Source organism: Halictus rubicundus, chromosome 6 (assembly GCF_050948215.1).
Source record: "Halictus rubicundus isolate RS-2024b chromosome 6, iyHalRubi1_principal, whole genome shotgun sequence".
Lineage (NCBI taxonomy): Eukaryota > Metazoa > Arthropoda > Insecta > Hymenoptera > Halictidae > Halictus > Halictus rubicundus.
Window position 1 is genome coordinate 4,938,406 of NC_135154.1, and position 23,775 is coordinate 4,962,180.

Genomic DNA, 23,775 nt, shown 5'->3' on the forward strand with positions numbered 1-23,775 from the left:
ATTTAATATTGCAATATTGATAATAATTACAATTTTCATTCTAATGTAATTAAGATGTAATTCAAACAATTCTTCAGTTAAGTTAATATAGATGATATTGCAAAAATATAACAAAATCAAATATACTCGATACAAAAACAATTAAAGAGTCAATTATAATCTAGTCAATTATATTCACTTTAATCACAATTCATTTGTGAATCTGCACGTCAAACACTAGCCCGATTCATAAAGATTAGTTTTCATACTATAATACAATATGTTTGTACACAAAGTGATTTCAAGTAAAACTTTAAAATTTTTCGCTAAGTGATTACGTGATTTTTATACAGTAATTTTAGTATTTAAAACCGGGCATTCGAATTTTACTTTGTTCGAATAAACTGACAAACTCCACTGCGATCTATGGACGCGACTGCAAAAGGCAGTTTGTCAAAGATGATTCTGCAGGGTTGACTGCGTTTCCCGAAAATGTAACAATTTATTGGACGTAAGAAAGCACACAAGACGAAGGTTGAACAACCCTTGCGAATGTTGTAAACTTTTATGACGCGAGAAGAAAAGGCATGATCGATCCAAGCAGAAACATTACGTGTACGTAGGGTATATATACTTCCAACGGCTTTCTACCTTCCTGTCACTATGCCCTCGGTATATGTACCAATATACTTATGTAACAGAAGATTTTACGATCGAGTGACTGCAAAAGTCGTGAAATATACGTCGGTGTGGTTGAATATTTTTCAGTAAGCTGCAAACTAAATCGATATGCCCATATACCTCCCCCAACGGCGTTTAACTCCTGCAATGAAGGATCGGTTTAGCGACCGAAAACGTAGCATACAGAAGGGTCCTTCGAAGCCGTAAAATATATTTCACACTTATCCAATAGGAGGTTTTGCTTTTCGATTAAAGTTCCGTTTCTTTCCATCCATATATTCATTCTTTTGAGATATAATTATGCATTGCTTTATTAAAAATAAATTCAACTCGTGAGATAATAAATGGTTCATTAGTTTATATAAAATTTCGTAATTTAATATAATTTTAATAAAATATTGGGTTGGAACGAATGTTCGTAGCGATTTTGAATGGAAATTCAAAAATAAGATTAAGTGAGGAGTTTATTCATAGGTTTATTCGATAATATGATAAGTTGCCTTGAAAATGTCAAAAAGTAATAGAACAGGATAGAAAACCTATGAATAAATATCTTGATTTTATCTTTGAATTTTAATTTAAAAACGCTACGAACTTTCGCTCCAATCCAATATGAAATCTAAAATTTCTTGATTGCATTTTAACACGGAAATTATCTGATATTGCTACAAGTTTTGTACAGCCTCGCGTTGCGGCATTTCAACGGAACACTTTCTGTACTGCATACTAATTCATAAAACTGGTTTACTGTCAGTTGGCACAACAGTTCCTTGACAACCCCTTTCTTCTACTATTTGTTGGGGTAGGAGGGTTGTTTATTACAGGACGGTTTTGCATTGCGACAATTTTACATTGAGCATGTTCTCGTAATATGTTTAATTCCATTAAAATGCAGGATTTATTACTTGAATACAGTGATATGCAAGTGAACATGAAATATTCATAAATATTTCATACATTCAGCTTCGCAGAGCTCAATTAGTACTCGGCGCTATGGAATTACTTAAAGATGATTGTCGTAATAGACTGCAGCTATGTTGCTTTTATGGAAAAAATAAGTAGTTAAGAGGATCGAAAGAATTTAACGGTACCGATGTGTTCTTAGCCATGTATTGAAATGATTAAGGGAAGAAACAAGTCATTGCTTGATTCCAGTAACTCTACTTAGAATATTCTTCTTTTGCATAAGGATCCGCAGTCTAGTTATAATACCACCGAATAGCAATTTATTATGTTGAGATTTATTGTGTTATGTGCCTCCACTTTGAAAAATCAGAAAAAATTATACATTAACAACCATAACGAGATACTAAAACTATAAAAATATAAACTTAGTATCTCACAACTTCTACAAGAAATCGGCATTTCAAAATTTATTTTATTTTTTAAAATTCGGTTTCGAAGCTAAAAATTCTGAAAAAAATTCATAAATATGCATTCTAGTAGCTAAAATATGTCTGATTTTTTTCAGAATTTTCAACTGTAGAGGATAAGAGAAATTACGGAAAAACCTGATTTTCTTTGTCACCCCCATTACTACCCCACATGTCAACATATTGAGTTGAAAATTGGCACAAAGTGTTTTCTTCCAATAAGCTATTGAATGGCCTATCGCAAATTCAATTTGATTTGGGGCCACTTTTGACTTCCTTATCCGGCTACACCCTTTGTGTCAAACACATAAAATTGCATGGCAGCGTTAAATATTTTTAGTAACTATCTAATATGGTAAATAGCGTAAAAATAATGATTACATGCAAAGTAAGCAATTTATAGTTATAGTAGTAGAATTATTGTAACTCATTTGTTCCAAGATTGTAATCACATTGAACGCAATATTGTCTATTTGTCCAGATGTGACGCAATCCTACGGTTTCTTGTTTATGCAACCGGCTAAATACAAGTCACGAATCTCTGCACATCTCCAGTTGACGTAGGACTGAACTAAATCCAGTGGCTGTTATTGCGACGTCCAAGCAAGCAATATCCTTGTCTGTCACTAAACCATAACACAACGATGCTGTAGGCGGACGTTGCTTCTTCGTTGGCCGAAAACATAATCATTAACGCCCACTATCCTATTTTACTCGATCGTTACGACCACCACGCTTCAATAATTAGCATACGTTTGATCTACGTGTAATTATCCACACGTTCACTACCGAATATCAACCTCAAGCTATCTCACAAAATCAAAGTGATTTAGTTAATGAAACTGAACCTAGAAAGTTCAAATTCATCATAGTGGGTACAACTTTATTTCTACTGCATTCTAAAAACCCTAATCAAATTCATTTCGTCCTAACAGATTTCAAGCTCATCAGAATTTGTGACGATTCGCTGAATGATTACCCATGGCTCTAAGAAAAATGCCTTTAGTTTCCGTCATAACCACATCTTGGTTATCCTAGAAACGTAATAACTTTGACACTTCAGTGAATTCAAGTATAAAGTATTAAGAAACATATGCGAGGTGTCGTATTTTTGAAAAACATAATAAAAGTTTTAAGTCCTCCCAATGAAAATATGGCTTAACACGCATAACTTTTGAACCATTGAATTCCTAACATTAAAACTTGGATTTTTGGCATTTTCTCGTAAAAATCTCCAAGATTATATAAAAAAAAAGTAAAAAATTTCTGGCTTGCCACGGTGAAGTTTAACCTTGAAAATTTCAGAAATGTCATTTATATTGTGTACAGACACTACTCATTCATTTCTTGCCACTATAGTAAAAAAAGCTAGTTTACCTTCAATAAAGTTTTCATACTTTTACAAACACAATAACGTTTCCGAAGAAGCTTGCAGTGACATCGTCGTCGTTTTTCAGCATAGACATTTCAACGGCGCAGAAGAACGAAAGCCTGTTCCAGTGCTGCAGCGGGTTCTGTATTGACCTGCTTCAAAAGTTGTCCGAAGAAATCGGGTTCACCTACGAGCTCATTAGGGTTGAAGACGCCAAATGGGGTACGCTGGAGAAAGTAAGTTCGATCAAATTCCCCGTCGTTAAAGTTTCACCGATCATGTCATTTGACAAGAGTTTTCCAAGCGTTACGGTGACTTTGTAATGAGTCCTTGACGTATTGCAGTACTTACTTCTAACAAGTCGAACATGTCAACACATCCTTCCAGGATTCAATCCTAAAATAGTAACACAACATGACAGCTCACAAGATAGTAAAACCTTCATTCGTCCCCCGTTTTTCCACATTAATTTGTCCTTGGAGAGATAAATATTTACGGGAAGGTGATAGGAATTAATTAATTTCTACATGAGCCTGTTAAAATTTGTTGTCGGAAACAAGGTCCAAAATCGGCCATTTTCTAGCATCCACATTCGTAAATTCAAAACTAACATAAATTATTTTCAACGCTCTGAAATTATCAATTGAGGTGCAGGATGTGCGACCTTTTCAGAAACGGAGAAACTTTTTCAAATTGATTTTAATAATTTTTTGGCATGGTTCTGAAACCTAGCACACTGGATTTTTCGTTTACTATTCATATTCTTGATATTTCCAATCTTTATTTCTACAAAATTAAATGTCACTTTATGTTATGGATATGTAGCGTTTGAAAATATTTCATATGCATCCTTTATGAGAGTTAGCTGTCACTATATCGTTTTGCGTGAAAAATGCAAATTAAGAAATGGAAGAAACTCTAAAATTGTTGTGATTAAATTTTAGTGATTTTCTTATATTATTTTAAGAAACTTTGTGCAACGTTAATTCATGTATGAAAATGATCGGAAATAAATCAAAGGTATTGTTAGCTCTTACATAATGTACCAGCAAAATAATACTTATGCAAATTAAAAATTTTAAATACTTCAATTAATCTTTACCGTTTGAAGAAATATACATTCACATCTGAAAGGATACTAGATATAATAATCTGCTACATTCCACATAGTATAATATTGTTGTAGGGCATTTTGCTGGTAGTTTATTTAGTAAAAGATGACAGAAAATATTGTAAAACAGTATAATATAATTTTGGTGCATTCTGCTTGTCTTTTTTTTTTTGTTTTTGATAAAAGATGACAGAAAATATTGTAAAACATTAATAAATATTTCACTTCCTTGCAAATATTGAAACCGATAAGAAACTTTCTTTATTCTTTTCATTTGAATTCACTGACAGCTACATACAATTATATTCATTAGCATTTTCTATATCATCTATAGTATTAAATATTTCTGAAAATTGTTCGAGTTGGCTTGTAAATATCTTGCATAGACAAAACAACGTCATATTTTGGGAGCTATGGTAGAATAGTCGAAAATGTTATTACGAATTGACGAAACAAATCTAATATTTCGAAATCGAAATATCATCAAAATTATTTGCTTTTAGCTTCTGCGCGACCTATAAATTTTGTAATATTGTTGCTAGATCAAATAAGATAAAAACGCACCATCTCGTAAAATATCACAGCATGACATAATTGGAAGGTGACTTATTATTTTTTCTACGCAATTACAGAAGTCCCAGTGCTTATACGTTGAGCTACCAATCTCGATTAGGCAAACATTACAGTGTGCCGTATCTAGCATCAGGCAAGGCAAATATCACGAACTGGCGAAAATGGAATCATGTGCGATTTCCCATTTTTAAGACATTTTTTTGTTACTTCTACCATGGGAGTTTCGCTATATTAACATTACTATATCGCTTACTATAGTAACATTACAAGCAATAAAATAAAATAATTATCGTGAAAAGTATAATTTTGGATCAAATTAAAAACTGCTTTTTCAAGAATATGGACGTGCTATTTATAAGAAAAAGAAATTGTTTTAGTGACTACGAAAACAAAGTTGTTATTGGCTCTTAATGAAAAAGCGTGGCGTCTCTGCTACGTTTGCCCTAGGTGCATGTTTAGCTCGTAAAGGATAATATCGAATCTTCACGTCGGAAGATTCAGCTCACGTTCGAACATTTTACTAAAAGCACGGAACAACGTTAATCGAACGTATGATCGTTTCCGTTAAAACCAATAGGGGATTCCGATCCTTTTAACAGACCGGATTAATTTCAATAACCGTGAAAATGAGCTGGAAATGTCTTGGAAGTACGAACATCGATACACACGTGCCACCCCGGCAATCCCGTTTAATCCAACCTTTTAGGTTTTAATGCTGCGAAGCAATATCGATGGAACAGCGATATAGATGAATCACGCGTAATTGCGACGGTGTCCATTACCGGTACACTGGAATTTGCATCGAGAACGGAGCTCCGTGGTGTACAACGATAGAACGCCGTTATAGCTTCGACGAATATGCAGGTTAAATGCGCCTACATGTTTATCTACGCGCAAATTAGGCTAACTTTATAAACAACGTGTCGAAAAAATTTTGTTGCCACAGAGTAGATGCTGGGCTATTTATTTGTTACGTACTCGAACAAGTTTCTGCCGTTTTTATTAACAAATAAAAGTCCTTTTTTGGAAAACATTTTATCCAAAGTATTTTCCATTGCCAGTTATAATTCCCACTTCTCGCTTTGTGAAAGATTTCGGGAGAATTCATAAATCTTCGAATATTGTGAACCCTTCTTTACGATTAGGAGACAAATATGGCTCCAAGAAATCTGCATCCCCGTCCAAAGAAGTGAAGTCACAGGGATAGATGAAAGATTGAACACATCGCAAATAAGGACAAAATTGGATTTGCCGATCAAAGACAACGGAGGATTAATTGACTACCGAATTTTTGTTGCCCTTGTCATGTTTCTTAAATTTTAAATGGAAAACTGAGTGAACTTATTACGCACATAAATTCCCAATTTTGTAATTGAAATTTGTTAACCTTAATTGATAAATAATAATTAATAACAATTATATTATTTCAATAAATTATTACGTGTTACTAATTAAATTATAACGGATCAATTACTTGATAAATAAAATTAGGAGTGTTACATGAAACACACATTTACGACACAAAAGTAACGTGAAGCATTATTAGTGACTGTTCTCATTGTAAATCTTAAACCATCTTAAATCTTACACCAGCAAAAATTACGTACAAGTACGATCAGTTTCGACATCTGTTGGCAAACTTATTCAAGTGGCTAACGTCTAATGTAATCTATTCTTACCATTGATAGGAGAATGGGAAATGGAACGGACTAATAGCGGACCTTGTGAATCGGAAGACAGACATGGTAATGACATCTCTAATGATTAATTCCGAAAGGGAAGCCGTCGTTGACTTTACGGTCCCGTACATGGAGACGGGAATCGCTATTGTGGTTGGCAAGAGGACCGGTATAATATCCCCTACTGCCTTTCTTGGTAAGTGTATACGTATAGATATTCTATTAACCCCTTGCTTTGATATCGTATCAATCCTGTGGTGAAGATCCAACCCATAATTTAACAGACACGAATACTATGCGTATCAAAAGCATGCCATCAATATTTCAATATTGGACAGTTGCAATTTTTGTGAATCTATGTCATCGATCTATTTTATGCTACATCCAATTTATTATGATCACCTGCAACTTGACAGTTTACCCACAAATGAAAGGTAACAAAAGTTCAATAAGGTTCTCAATTACTGTGCCTATATTAATTATACTTATTTTTAAAGCATAATGAATATTTAAAAAAAGATATATAACATATATACATTCACTAAGCTTAATGAAAAAGTCTGACATCTCTATATTAATATTCATTATGCATTAAAAATAAGCATAATTAATATCAGCACAGTAATTGACACCCCCACAATAATTGGGTATTAATAGTCTTAAATAATAGACTGTAGTTCCCTTCTGCGTTAATACAGCGATTATAATAGTTCTACAATTCCTTCAAAAGTTGTCAGAAATTACTTTCTCCATCTTGTTTGCGTCAGTTTCTTCGCGACACAGCGAACTTCTTTTATAGTGTCAAAGCATTGAACCATGATTTCACTTTTGGAGACAAGAAGAAGCGACAAGGAATAGTCATGCTGAAACAATTTTCTCTGTGACAGATCTTCGCAATTCGCCAGAAAAATATCACATCCACCCTTTGTTTTTTCAAGCCCAATGACAAATCGCAGAGCCATTCGAACACAGCTCAACTAAATTGCTTATGACACATATGGAGACATCCACAGTTCGATGAAATTTGACAAACTGGTATACAAGGGTACCTTTTTGATCACTAAACTGCGGATCTTTATGCAAAATAAAAATCGTTTGCATGAATCGCAAGATATAGGTACCAAATAGGAATTTATCCCCCCCCCCCCCTCTCTGTAATGGTTATATTATGTTATGAGAAATGAATTGATACTCTTAAATTCTTGTAACCTTTTTATTGTTTGAGATTACACCGACCCATTTTTGCCATAAACGCATAAAATCCGCAGTCTATTGATCACACTTCGTATTCGACATAAACATCGAAAATAGGCGAATAAAAAATTGAGAAAGTGATTACAAGATTGTTGATTTTCCTGCAATTTTTAATTTTTGCAGGCATATTTTAAGAGAGGGGAATCATGTAAAATCTCATTCTCAGTGGCAGTAGTCTTCGTAATTCTGAAATAAATAAAAATAAAAATAAAATCGTATTAAATTCTGTGGAATTTTATGTTATAGCATTTTTTGAAAATTTTCAGAAGCCATAAAGGCATAAAGATCCGCAGTCCAGTGATCACGATTAATTGTGATTTTCAGAACCGTTTGACACTGCATCGTGGATGCTAGTCGGCATCGTCGCTATCCACGCAGCCACCATAATGATACTGTTATTCGAATGGTTGTCACCGTCTGGTTTCAACATGAAGGTAAACCCTTCAGGCCGTGCGCAGAGACTGGTATTATTAATTTCGCTTCTTATTGCTTGTGTATGGTGTTTTTCCACCTACGAGCACCGATTCCTCATTGAGCAAATTACTCACTGGACAACATCGTTAATCTTAATGACACTTCACCACCCGACACTGTAGCGAAGAAGAAATTAATTATGAAAGAACAACGTTCCGATCTATTAAACGTTATACGTATTAACAATGGCTGGATTACTGCGTTGTCTCTATTTGCAAAGTAATACTTTTTTTTCAATTATCAGCTACGCATTTTAGTTATCAGCGGCTTAATCTGTAACGACGTTTTCTATATTTGCAAATATTCTTTCTCGCGATCATTTAAAATTTGTCATTCTTAAAAATACTTACTGTGCATCCATTTTTCCTTCGTTTAACTTTCGTAATCATCGTCGCATGTAGTCTCCTTTTTGCTTGGTAATATTGCAAGTTTCCCTTGACCTAATTCTACGCTTTTTTTAGATCTTCGCAAATACTGTTGCAATTTGATTGCATTTCTTTGAAGAATTATTTTGGCAATGTATTTTGTGAAATTTCTGTTACAACGTACACGCCAATAATTTATTAACGCGTATTTTTTGTGCTTTCAATGTTAATCTTTCTGATTCTTCAATTTTCAGCTGCACTCATAGTTTTTATTAACATTTCTTATAATTGTAAATAAACAAGTATACAGGGTGTATGGAAAGTCAATTTCAAAACATGATTTGTGTAATTAATGAGATTTCTCTTCACGATTACTTTCTGTCAAGCTTCTATTACTTCTTTTATTTACACTGAAATAAAGTGAACCAATACAAGAAATCAAAGTAAACAAATTCGAACATTTTCGAAACTAATTTTCATTATTAAAAGATGATATCATATTTGTACATATGTATATACAGTGATATCTCTATATATGTCGTCAATACCTAGATGATAAATGTCGCGGAATTATCCCCACTACCGCGGGGTATTCTCCGTGAGGGGCCACAAAGCTCGAGAGGCCTCGGACGTCGAGGAGTATAAACATAACACGGCTCGGGTATGTCTCCTGGACGATACACGACGCTGGCATGACACGTGTTGTTGACATATATCGAGAATTCACTGTATTCTAAAATTTTTAATCTCATACTTGATTGTACATGGTGAAGAGCTTGGTGAATGTTAACACTACTGTTCTTATAACTTATGTAAAGCTCATGTAAATTTTGTAAATACTATGTAAACCAAATATGGTCGCCGATGACCTTGACATGTTATTGCGACATTTAACAATGGAAAAGAATAAAATAGAAACGCTGGGGATGTCGAATTACGAAGACAAAGGGACAAAAGCTGTAGGAACAAAGAGCGGCGAATGGTACCACGGTTTCCGATGCATCCTGTATAATCGTTTAGCCATCTGCAACAAGCTACTTATCGATGTTCCCGCTTTGATCGGTGAATAGCGTCTTTCTTCTGAACGATCGTGTCCCATACACTGTCGAACGATCAGTTATTATCGCATCGGTTTTGCTGCGCTTCGCCGGGATAACAACCATACATGGATCATAACGAGTGGTTTCCGTTGGTTATAGAGAAACCCGTCACCGAACCATCGTTTCTCGTTCTGCCGCACTTACTGGTTGGTCTGGGCCGTATTATTTCAGGCAGCCGTCCATATCGATTCTCCCAGAGCATTCACAGCCAGGTCGGTCAAACAAATTCTGTAACAATTAAAATTTCTATCGTAAACTGCATCTGCAACCATCCGACCGACAAGATCCTAGTACGGAAACTCGGGCAATGCGTTTGCTCCTGTCCGCGGGAGACGGTCCGAGGCCAAAAGGTCACAAAAAAAAATAATAAATTATTTCGATAGTATCTCCTCAACTATTAGATTTAGGACATACGAAGGTCAATGCACTTTTAATAATAAAATTTGACACTTTTGTCGAGTCACATAAGTCATTACGTTTAAAAAAGGATCAAGGTGACCTTGAAATCTCCGACACGCCTCCATCTATAAAAAAAATGTTTACATCACGATGTGTCTCATGTTGTTACAAATAACGGACATATGCAAGGTCGTCCAAGTTATTGGTCTACCCTATATTGTCACCTTTAGAGTAGTTCCGCTCTCTCTCTCTCTCTCTCTCTCTCTCTCTCTCTCTCTCTCTCTCTCTCTCTCTCTCTCTCTCTCTCTCTCTCTCTCTCTCTCTCTCTTCCTCGGCCCGCTCCAGAGCAAAGTCAAACCGCATAGAGGTACCCTCATCCGAAATACGACGAACGCCGTCAGGAGCTAGCGTCTTGCTAAAGCTAAACTAAACGATCGTCCGCGATTCTACAGATTCATGACGAACGTATGGGCGTTATTCGCCGTTGTGTTCCTCGCCATTTACACTGCCAATCTGGCAGCCTTCATGATCACGAGGGAGGAGTTTCACGAGTTCCTCGGACTGGACGATCCGCGACTGTCGAAACCGTGGTCGCACAAGCCGATGTACAAGTTCGGCACCATGCCGTGGAGCCACACGGAGAGCACGCTCTCCAAGTATTTCAAGGAGATGCACGCGTACATGAAGGCGTTCAATAAAAGCAACGTAGCCGAGGGGATCGAAGCCGTTATCAGCGGGTGAGTAGAGACACCCAATAGCCATCGTTACTGGATAATGGCACGGCAATCGCTGAAATTACCGGCTGCTCTGTTGTTCAACTTGGACAACGATCGACCGCGGCCGCCGCTTCTGTATCCGTGCAATGCTCGTCGCCCAACTGTCGGAAACGTTCTACACCTAGTGCTAATCTGTGAATAACTTCCCCCGGCTTTCGTCATAACAATTACCCGTGAATCCAACAGTTTCCAACGGTTGACAAACGCTGGATACCAGTGACGAGTGTAATCCGATTTCTTCTCGCGACTTTTAAGTAATTAGGTAACTGTAGGTGATTCGGGTAAGACACCCGTACCGAAATATAGTAGTCTCTTCGTAATTATGGTATCACCAGGTCGGCTGAGTCGCGGTTCTAGCAGAGACATTGTCGCCAGATCAAGACTACTCTCCCACTCTACCTTACCCCTTCTACGATGCCATTCCCTCATTCCCCAGCGGCCAGACCTACCCCCCCCCCCGTCGTTAAGGACCGGTCACGTGACGTGATAGGCGCACCTAATTCGCGTCTGTGTCTGCGCCGTGACTAACTCGCGGTAATGACAAAGAGAGGGTAACTGTATTCCCCTGAATTCCCCTATTCTGGCGACATTGTGTCAAGGTGCTACATTCTTTGCGGTGTGCCAAACGTAAAAAGGGATAGCGATTGAAAAAGGAAGAGTGTTTACCGTTTGTCTGGTTCCAAGCAGGACCCCCTCCTAGCGGTGGGAATAAACTATTGACAGGTATGGTAGAGACGTTTCCGACAGTTACGGGGAAAATACTGTATGATTCATCGGAACCTATCGGGTTCTAAGATCGATTAGACTGCAGATTTTAGGCATTTATGGCAGAAAGAAGTAGCTGTGATTTAAAGCAATAAAAGGTTTAAGAATCGTAAAGTACCGATATATTACTTTCGACTCAGTGAAATTATTAAGGAGAACAATTCCCAAGTAACTCTTGTTTCTTGCAATATGTACGGACGATTTTCGTTTTAATTGAAGATCCGCAGTGTAGTCATAACAATCCCATACTTTGATTATTTAGAACAGATGTATTAATCGAAAAACAGGATTTTGGTAGGAAATGGCTAGAGTAGTCTTGAATAGCATGCTTTTAATCTTCAGATGGTCAGGGTGGCCACGATAGTGGTCAGGGACAAACTTGAGAGTTTTGCAATAACATGGTTACATTTTCCACGTAGTATTTTGATACAAAATCGGTCACGAACTTTTGCACTGAACCAGTATTATACACAAATTTTTCATAAAAGAAAATTTAAATTTTCAATGGAGAAATACCGACCCTCTAAAGGTTAAGATACAGAAGTTCGTATAATGCATTATTTGTCAGAGGAATTTTTATGGAATTGTTGCTTTTCGAACCATTTCTGAGGGACGACGTTCCGTTTGCGACAGAGATCTGGATGCTTTTATCTACGACGGAACTGTGTTGGACTATTTGGTGGGGCAGGACGAAGACTGTCGATTACTGACCGTCGGATCCTGGTACGCTATGACAGGCTACGGTCTCGCGTTTCCCAGAAATTCCAAGTACCTGCAGATGTTCAACAAACGTCTACTGGACTATAGAGACAATGGTATCGACATCTTTAACAAATTCCATTACAGCACGGTTGTAGAAAAGAAAACGGAAATTCCTAGAGATTTTCCGTTGCGCTCTGTCAATGAGTTGGAATTCATTTGAACGAATATTTAGTCGAGCATGCTGTCCCATTGATTTAAAAAATGTAGTCCTTTTAACCCTTTGCACTCCTACGTCGAGTGTGACTCAGGAGCTCCATTGTCGAGTCCCACTCGACATTATTTCATGTCCAAATAAATAGATGTCGCGCACACGTTACCGACCCGGTTTATTGTTATTATTATTATTAAGCGAAAGAAAACTTACGTAACTTACATCAACCCGCTCAGAGTTTGAAAACTGTATAACTGTCACCCTCTAAATATTTACGATGAGTGAAAGCCGCGAAATAAATAAGGACAAATAGAAAAATAGAAAAAAATTTGCTCAAATAGAAAAATACCTGGAGGGAGAAGAGAAACCACCTATTTTTGTGAAACTTGCGAAAGAAAACCAGGATTGCAGCCTGGAAATTGTTTCAAAAGATATCATACTCTTGAAAATTTCAAAATACGATAATAGTGTAAATAAAACTGGTGTTTAAGTGAATTTGTTTCATCCTTTATTTATTTAAATTGTCTCATTTTTTAGTTAAAGTAAATATCAAATTTAATACTTAAAAGCGTTGGGAGCTGCTGGTAACGAAATTGAAATAAAATTCGGAGTGCAAAGGGTTAATACGTTTAATTTGATGATTTACATAAACGACAAACGAAACATTATTTATGGAAATGGATTGATTTAATTTTAATTGACGAGCAATACTTGGTATTGGAAATTTACGTGTCGGTCGAAGTAAGTTGCTTTGAATTGCACATAAAAGTTGCAAAAACGTGTCTGGGATTATAGAATTTTTATAAATAGAATCGTCGAAGCCTAGCATTTCAAGTCAGCTGATGGATTTAGTGTTAATTAAATTCGGTAGCGTGGACATGCTAATGTGAATTTCTTTCTAGCAGAAAGGATGCTTAATATTTCAGGAGATTTGGAGCGACTGAGAAGATACTGGCTGACGGGTACTTGTAAGCCGGGAAAAGAGGTTCAAAAGAGCAGCGATCCCTTGGCACTGGAGCAATTCTTATCAGCGTTTCTCTTACTGATGATGGGAATTCTTTTGGCCGCGGCCTTTCTACTTCTGGAACATTTGTACTTCAAGTATGTCAGACAGCATCTGGCGCGAAGCGATGGCGGCGGTTGTTGCACACTCTTCAGCCTGGTAAGTTGTTTCCAGCTGCATAATCTATTTCGGGAAAATCGATTACGGCTCATCGAAAATCTAGCATGAATCGAGCGAGCTGTTTATTGTAAGTCAATATTTCTCTATTTGGCTTAACACCATGTCTCAAGGGTTTAGTCATCGTTAAATAAAATAATTGTAATATCATTTTAGCGTCACTTGCATGAAACAAACGTAACACACCATTCGATAGTATTGTGTATTATAGAACTTTGATTGAATTTCTTATTATCCATTGATGAACTAATTTGACTTGCACCATTTTTACATTAAACGTCCCAATTATAAATTAGGGCATTGCGAAAGAAGTAGGGAAAAAGCGGTTTTCCTAGTCTGGTTTTAATATAAAATTAAATAAATGCGTACTATTAGGTCGTTGCATATGAAACGTTCGATTCATAACAGTAACTTTAAACAAACATAATTTTCTCTAAATCAAACTTACTGATTAAAGTAAGCATCTATAGTAAATATTGAATTTTTTGGTTGTTCACCTTCCATATTTATTAGATTGTTATCTATATTTTTTAACATTTTCTATCATTGACTACTAGTTCGTTTATATTTACTACCACATTTTGATCAACCATCTCATAATATTGTCATCAATATGTTTATCTTTTCGCTCATATAAACAGAATTCGGTGATTTCTCTATATATGTCGCCAAGGCCTGGATGATAAAGGTCGCGGAATTATCCCCACTACCGCGGGGTATACCCCGTGAGGACCTGAAAAGCTCGAGAGGCCTCGGACGCCGAGGAGTGTAAACATAACACGGTTCGGGTATGTCTCCTGGACGATACACGACAACTGGCAAGACCCGTGTTTGACATATATCGAGAATTCACTGTACACGTCGGTTACATTGACCGAAATACATTTTATTTAAAAATAAAGTTGGATCTACAAATGTAGAAACTGAAGGTAGGACTTGAAAGATTAAGTTTGTACCTTTAAACAGTGTACATAATAATCCTGTAGATTATAATAGTATGTTTTGATTAAAACATCTTATAAAATTTGTATCCTGAAATCGGTCATTTCATGTGCAACAACATAATAGATAAAACACCAACGAGATACACATATCTGGGTACCACAAATGGTGGCTGGCAGACATGGGTTTAGGTAAATGGCTGCTGCGTCCTTACAGTTTAAAATATTTAGCTCAATTTTTCAGCAAATACTAATTAGATATCATACGGTAAGGTGTACATATTTTTTTTAAAGAATTATTATTTTGTATATGAAAAAAATTGTTGCTCCTCCCGTACTTCTCGACTAGTACCATAAACGGTGTTCTACAGAAAGGGGTTTAGGATAGTAGATGCCTCGTCTTTCTAGTTTAACATAGGTAAGATATACACATTGATTTTTTAAAGAAACATTATTCTGTATATTAAAAATAAAATGGTAAAATCTCCCTTACTTTTCAACCTACACGATATAAAATGGTTGCAAATATAAATACATACCAAATATAACGATTTAGTTCTCTGACTTATTATTAAACTGTAGATCTGAAATAAAAAATTGAGTCAATTGTCAGAAGCAAGAAAATGTATTTTTCTTTCTAATCGTTTCAGTAAGACGAAGCTAATGTAACACGGAGTACAGTGTTTACTCGATATATATCCAAAACATCGGTCTAGCCAGGGACATATATCGACCAGGAGATTCTTTGATCCACGTAGTTCGTAGAAAAACACAATAGTGAAAATAGGAAATAATGAAAAATAAGGAAATTTTGTTATTGGATTAGTAGTGATCTCCTGGTCTCACACCAATTTACCCGACTCGTGTTACCTTCCTATGTTACCCTTCACGGGGTATACTCTGCGGCAGTGGGGATAGTTCTGGGACTTTTATCGGCTAGGCATTTGGGACATATATAGAGTAAACGCTGTAGTTCAGTTCTTACCAAGTACTTACCAAGTTACCAAGTTATTTATACAAAAATGGCTTGACGATTAAATTGCTTCACACGAACCAAATTTCTTCTATCACGGAATCCGCTTGTTACGTGAAAACTGGGAAAATGTTTAACGATGGGAAAATACTTTGAATAAAATATTCCATATCTCTCCATTGAAACAATGGGCTTTTATTCGCCGGACGAGCGGCGAACTTCTTCGAGTATCTAATCAGTTTCGTGAACGTTCTGTTTTTAAAGAGCATGGGCAAATCTCTGACATTCCGCGGGGCCGTGTTCGAAGCGCAGGACATCTTGAGGTACCACAGATGCAGGGATCCCATCTGCGACACACACTTGTGGAAGGTGAAGCACGAGCTGGATATGGCGAGGATCAGGATACGGCAACTAGAGAAGGACCTCGAGGCGCACGGGATAAAACCGAGGCAGACTAAGTACGCTTTTTTCTTTAAATAATTCGATCTAATGTCGTTCTAAGATCAAAGCTGTTCGACTTTGTGTACAGTAATTGAGATTCTCTGCTCCAAGTCGTCCGAGAGCATCTCAATGGAATTGTCCCTCTTCGACAAAGGGTACTCACGGTCTGGCCAAGCATCTTTGATGGGGAAAAGCGAGTTAAACATTTTTTTTTTAGATAATCGACAGAAATTAATCCCGTACACATCGCTGAACAATGAATTATTCCGAACAGGGATATACCGATAGAAAACTTTGTTGAACACAGCATTAAACGAAAGGCAGTTTTTAGCAGTTCGAGTGCTTAAGTTTATCCGTTAAGCTCTGTATAATCCAAAAACCGTTAGCACGCGTTGAACCCCCCCACTCCCCCCACCCCTGTAACTTTGATGGAACTATGGTAAACGCCGAATTGGTTGGCTGACCGAAACCATTATCTCGACTATACGTTGCGTTACAAGCTCCTCCAGCTCCTCTCCCCTTATTAACTCCACTCTCAAATTCCTTCCATACAAAGATGGGAAAATTAAAATTAAAATCGAGGGAAAAATCAAAATAAAATATTGAACGTACTTGAGGCGGTGCGATTATCGTCATTTATTTAAAAAAAAAATGGATAAATCGAATCAACTCCCGACTTTCTCAAATGAAAACATCCTTGCAGTCATAAATAAAATACAAAGTAGTATGCCTTTTTCGAAGTGCTTTATCATGTATCAGAGAGAGAGAGAGACTTCTGTGTTATAAAAATGTACAAAATCCGCCATCTAATAATCTTCTACAACGGTGTCACTCCTTTCTGTTTCAAATGCTATTGCGTTTTTACAGTCATTTGCGTTTTCCAGTTTTCTTGATATTAAAGCAATAAATATGCCTTCCCTAACTCCAAAGTTAAAATTTTATTAAGTTTAATAATTATATTGAATCTCGCGCGAGAACTGGTAGAGCTGTCTGATAAATTAAACAAAAACCATTTCCAAAGTCTTGTGAAGCATGTAAGCAATCTAAAAAAAAATTTACGAAAAATGAGAAATCTGGAACTCCAAATGTATCTTTTAATCTTGAAAAATGAAAAATTTCGTTACAAACGAATAATGTTTGTGCATAGCTTTCGACTAGGGATAGTAGATTCTACAAATCAAAATAGGAAAATAATTAAAAGTGAAATATTCCTTTTGAACAAAAAAGTTCAACAGAAATATTAGACTAACCTTAACTTACGCGTATTAGTGTATCGTTGTAGTTTTTAATCATTATTTTACCAGTTCCTGAAAAATCCTGAATAATTAGAAATAATAAACGAATTATAAACTGACCACATGTATTACAAATCAATGTTCAATGGTGTTTAATCCTCTAACACGTTAATCGGTAAACCAGATACCATAAAAATTGGAGTAATTCCTTTAAAAACGAAATATTGGAAGATAAAAATTTTTCTTGGTTATTATAATGTTGATCTTGTTCCACTCTAATTAAATATTAAACGCTCAATTAGTAGTTAATGTTAAGTTTTAGAGACAATTCTTAATTTTTCGTTAATTTCTAAATTCCAACGCGTTTATATACAAGCTGAATTGGATAAATTGTTTAACTCTGAGAATGTGAACACTTTGTTACGTAAAGAAAAGAGATTGATCCATTTCACAGGCAGGAATCACGATATTAACGATTAATCAGCCATCTAGCTTAGCGCTACCATAGTTTCAAACTTGTTTTATCTTATTCCCTTAATACCGTGGAAAATTTCCTTAATTCTTTATCAGGTATTGTGGTAGGTGAAACGTTAGGTACACCTGTTGACTTCATATTCATACACGTTCACGTAGCCGTGCAATGAATTAACGTAAATGAAAATAGTTTTGCCCGTGCATCTGTAAAGTTCCTTTTACGGTTTGGTGAGATTTCGAGATTCGCTCAATCACCGACGAAAAGACCAATGAGAAATTCATGGCAAAAAACCTATCGTTGGCAAGGAACAGAGTTTTACCTTCCTAAGCATTCTACTCCTCTACCTCGCCTGCGTTCACCGAATTATAACTCGCTTCCGGTGAATAAAATACACTTAGGTGCAAAAAAGTAGAATCAGAAAAAGCGGTGCGCTTGTTGATTTCAGTGCTAGTGGATCAAAACGCTAAAATTGTGTCTTTCGTTATGCAATCTTTAATAACTCCCTCTCTCACTTTCTTAAATAGTACTTCGTTGTATGGAACACAAACTGAAGAATTTACATCTGCGTATAATAGTAGCAATCGTATAGTGTTTTTCGTTAATTGCTCATTAACAATGCCGCGGAGAACATTTTTGCAAAGGAAAAAGTTATTTCAAATGACCTCGGGAATCGCCTCTTCCAAGGAAGTAAAAAATTTTGGGACACCTTGTATACGTTATATATCTCTTTTTTAATATGCATTATGTTTTAAAAATAAGTCTAATTAATATAGGCACGATAATTGGTACCCCCCACAATAATTGGGTCCCTAACCCTATATATTAGAGTTTCTGAAATAATTAAAATCGTATTGCTTTACTATTGTTAGTGTATCTTGTATACACAGAGCAATAATTTAACGTAAAAATACACGTCTCTATATGAAATTGCAGTTCCTGTCTGTAATTTTATGAAAATGAGTTTTTAAGCTTGCATAACTGCATGCTCGAGTGATTGCAGAAAGACAAAATTGAGAGATTTTAGTACAATCAGTTAGATGGTCTTGCTGTCAGTTAGAGTACACTTATTCCATAAATAAGGCTTATTAACGAAATGAGCATGCAATAATGTCACGATATATGTGAAAACTCCGGTATTGAAATTTCACTTAAATGGACACCAGCATATAAGACAATAGTAATAGAAGAATAAAAAACTTTTCTGTTGTTAATGATTTTTATCACGAAAATTTTATCAATATATTCGCGATACTTTTCTGAATGAGAAGATACCAAACACGATACAGTTTGAACCATATTTACTTGTTTAATTCACGATATAGTAGAACCTCGGTTATCCGTACTAACTAGTGGCACATGCGAGTTCGGATAGTAAAATAGTACTTGAGTAGATACATGGGTTCGGATAATCGAAGTTCTATTGAATCGTCAATTAAACAAGCAAATATCAAGCGAATTGCAGTGTTTACCCTATATACGTCCCAAATGCTTAGCCGATAAAAGTTCCAGAACTATCCCCACAGCCGCAGAGTATACCCCGTGGGAGGCCATGAAACACAATACGGGTCGCGTATATCGGTGTGAGACCAGGAGACCACTTCTAATACAATAAAAAAACTTCCTTGTTTTTTATTATGTCCTATTTTCACTATTGTCCTTTCCTACGTTCGGTGTGGATCAATGAATCGTATCTCCTATCCGGTATATGTCCATGACTAGACCCGTGTTATGGACATGTATATAGTATTTGGTTTCACTTTAATTAGAAAACTGTCACAAATACGTTGACAACAGAAGAGTTTTGTTTCTGGGTGCGTCCAAGGCACGACCTCCAGTAACGAGGATAAATCGATCACAAATATCATGCAGATCTTTTTCACATACATCGAGACATTACCGTATGCGTATTCGTAGACAAAGGGGTGTCAAAAACAAAATCGTGAGTCCATCATTAACGTTTCGAATAAATTAAAGCAGAATGAAAGTACGTTCATGTAGTTTGAAGACTTCTAGCTCCAAGTTAATCTCCACAATTTAGCACGCATACACAGACGCGCGCGCACTCGAGGAATACAAATAGACGTTAATTACTTGCTACGATAGGATTTCGAGGCGTTTTACACTTTTTGCACCTCACTGTATCATATGTGGAATACCAGAACTTGTTTCCCACAAAGTTCCGGCGACCAATATTCCAGCATCCCCATAACGTCAAGAAACGCTCCCACCCTCCCTCCCTACAATTACAGAAGTGTTTCGCAAAGCGGAGGTGGACCCGTATAAGAAAGAGATATGCGCATGCTACTGCATAGTTACTTCACTTGTCTTCCGTAAAGTCTGCAAGGATTTAATCTCGTCACGCGACCGCACCCGTGGTAACGTACCCACTGGAAAAGCAAAGGCACGTTCAACCTACCTCTGAACCTCAAATGATCTTGGTCCACGTTTTCCCATAGTCCGCTTCTTTGCGAGTTAATTACCGTCCGATTAATCCAAACCGCGGCTCTGCCATAAACTCGAGGCGATTGAACGCGCGGATCGAGCTTAAATCCTAATCTATATTCTGACATCACTTGAAGCTTGGTCGCACAGCATGCATTTATCTACCGATATACATATACATATTTATGTATATTGTACAGGGTGTCCTAAAAATGTTGTACTTCCTTGAAAGAGGTGGTTCCTGACGTCATTTGAAGTAACTTTTTCCTTTGCGAAAATGCTTTCCGTGGCTTTGTTAAGGAGTTATTTACGATAAACCGCGAACCAATCAGAGTTCGGCTACAGCGGACATGAGCGTTGGCATTGGCCGAGCAGGAATCCGTCGGCTGTACCCGCGCTCTGATTGGTCCGTGTTTTTTGTAAATAACTCCTTAACAAAGCCGCGGAGAACATTTTCGCCAAGGGAAAAGTTACTTCAAACGACATCAGGAATCAGCTCTTGCAAGAAAGTACAATATTTTTAGAACACCCTATAAATATTTATTATATATTTACATATCTACCATAGATATACGTTTAACATAGTTATATAAGTACGTCGGTATCGTAATATATCGGCACAAGCATATCCTTTCTTTCTAGTTTTTTCTTATATATCTTCGCCATTTTGTGTACATTGACGATCGTAAGCTAGAGACCATCGAGAATTTCGAACGTAACTTTTAAGTCTTGCTCTACTTTCAGTGAGAATAGGAAGGAAAAGTAGATATTGATTTTCGTTTTTGGAAAATTTGGTACGCTTGCTTTATGGCCACAGTTGTATGTATTACGATTTTCATTGTTCAGCTAAATTGAATATTTAAACAAAGTCTAGACATTTCAAACAATTTTACGTAAGACGATAGTCTAAATATTTTATAGAACCGGCAAATGGATCGCAAAATTCAATTTTTGCACTGAAATGCTCTTGCTCAAGGTTCCAAGTAATTTCGATCACTGAAGTAGGATGGCAAATGATTTTGAATCAAATATCAGAGTAAACTAATTCACAGAATAACGTTGATCGAAACATGATACAGATAAACATGATAAACATGACACAGATTTACTGACGCTATTGCTAGTGTTTCACAAGCAGTATACTGTGATCTATACTGTGTATAATTGTTAATTTTCTGTTTAATGTAAATAATTGTGAGATTCCCATCGATGGTCTCAAAGCTTACGGCCGATAATGTATTTTCACTGCATTATTTGAAACGGTGTTTCACGGTGATTGGCTTCGAATTTTTCGTCTATATGAGAAAGTTACACCATGGCAAAGCGAGGGAATGATGAAAAAGAAACAAAGAGGGAGCATGAATGTGCAGAAGGGGAAGACGGTGGTTGGAAAAAGCAGAACTTTCCAACGACACGAGATCTCGTCGAACTTGCTCAGCCCGATCCGGGAAAAGTTTCTCTTGAAAACTTCATCCGTATCAGCCCGAAGGTATTTGCCCGAATATCCGAGTGTATTGTTTCGACGAATCGTGAACACTATTTAATTGAACTTCTCAAAGAATCAGAGAGAAAAACATTCTACGATATCTCGACGCGGACAAATAACAATCACGGAAACTTCTTTATTAGGGTTTTCTGTAAAATGAAATGTTCCATACTTTAACGAATATAATGTGTTCTGGCTAATTGTTTGATCAACTGATTGTTTCTTTACAATGTGGTTAACACACTACGAATCATTATATAGTTATAAAAGATATTTTTTTATCACAAAAATACTTAAAATTAGTTACAGTTGAAATTAGTTAAATGTTAGTCCACTATCATAATTTATATTAACTAGACCGAGAGTTGTATGCATACATGCAACACAGTAAATAGATTAATAGATTGATTAATATTTGATTATTAAAGTTAGGAAAAGAAGAAAGAAGTTTCTATTTGTCTCCTGTTCCAGCAGTTTATGGTTGTCCCAAGAGTTAGTTTCGTTTTAATCACTCAAAATGCTCAACTTAATTCTTTAAGAGAACAAATTACGTAGCAATGTAAAAGGAAATAATAAATCGTGAACGAACAGAGAATCGCGTTGTTCGTGTATGCTCGTGTTTATTTAACAATATATCGAACATTCGCATTGCGAAAGAAACGTTTGGGATAACGCTATTTTTTTCTATCGAATTATATGAAATCGAGATGAAATGTCATCTTCGTCGAATGCGAAAGAAACAAAATATCGGTCAGAGGGCTGACAATTCTGAGAAGGTGGGATCTCGTGTCGTGAAGTGCTGCTAGTCCATGTTAAGAAACGGTTGCTGGCGGAACGATGGTGGAAAACGAAGCCTGGCACATATCCACGTCGGCTTTTTTAAAGGAGGAAAACCGGAAGTCTCGGCTGGTGGCGAAGATGCTTTCAAAGCTCGGGCAGCCAAACACAACCGGAGCCACTGTCGGTGGAAGCTCCGCATCCGCTACCGCCATACTTCGATTCGTAAGTCCGCAACGCCCACAACACGTAAGAATATGTCAGTGACGTAGGAACCAGGAAAAATATTTTCAGGATGCGACATATACCGTTTTCTTGACAAAAGATTCCAGTGCTTTCGGTATCCGTGACCCCGGAATGGTATCGCCATGTTACCATCAATCTGAAATCTCGAACTTTCGAAATATTCCCATCACTGGACTGCAGATGCTATGTATTTGAGACCAGAATAAGTAGATCAAAGGTGTAACAGCAGAAATATTTAAAAAATTTGCAAATATTTTATTATTCATTTTAACTCATTAAAATGATTCAAAATGGGCCATTTCATGGCAAATCGATCACTTTTTGACCTCAACATCGGCGATTTTGTTCTAATTGAAATATATTGTAATCCATGTGAAATGGGGGAGGGGTTACTTCATCATTTTGCCGGTTTAGAATTTGTTTAATAATTACAAGCCTTCGAAGTTTGCAATTTTTGCGAAAATGGGTTTCGCTAGCAAATTTTTATCTCAGGAACTGTTTGTTCGATCGAGCAAAATATTTTTTTTATTTTATTCGGAAAGGATTGAGCTATTGTAAAATAATCTTTTCAACCTCGATAATAAACTTTATAATGTTGAAAAATGTAAACGAATTCTTTTTTTGCGTTTTTTTTCGTTAAGGGGCCCAGGCTTTTTAAATTTTGAAAAAATATAGTTAGATTCCTTCAAGTTTTCCAATCAAAATGAGCCCTTCAGAAGGATAGAGAATCGAAAATTGACGTCACAATGAGCTGGGAAAGGACGC

At 36.4% G+C, this 23,775-nt stretch overlaps 1 protein-coding gene across 1 annotated transcript in view; it reads left to right on the forward strand.

The window, feature by feature from the left end:
* The window catches only part of Nmdar2 (glutamate ionotropic receptor NMDA type subunit 2), a 478,712-nt gene that overhangs the window by 439,749 nt on the left and 15,188 nt on the right, over positions 1-23,775 (forward strand). Inside the window, exons 10-17 of the mRNA XM_076789520.1 lie at positions 3,491-3,641; positions 6,778-6,964; positions 8,347-8,486; positions 10,061-10,173; positions 10,813-11,097; positions 12,535-12,716; positions 13,741-13,976; positions 16,173-16,366. Of these exons, the coding sequence (XP_076645635.1) occupies positions 3,491-3,641; positions 6,778-6,964; positions 8,347-8,486; positions 10,061-10,173; positions 10,813-11,097; positions 12,535-12,716; positions 13,741-13,976; positions 16,173-16,366 (1,488 nt within the window). The remainder of the gene's footprint in view (positions 1-3,490; positions 3,642-6,777; positions 6,965-8,346; positions 8,487-10,060; positions 10,174-10,812; positions 11,098-12,534; positions 12,717-13,740; positions 13,977-16,172; positions 16,367-23,775) is intronic.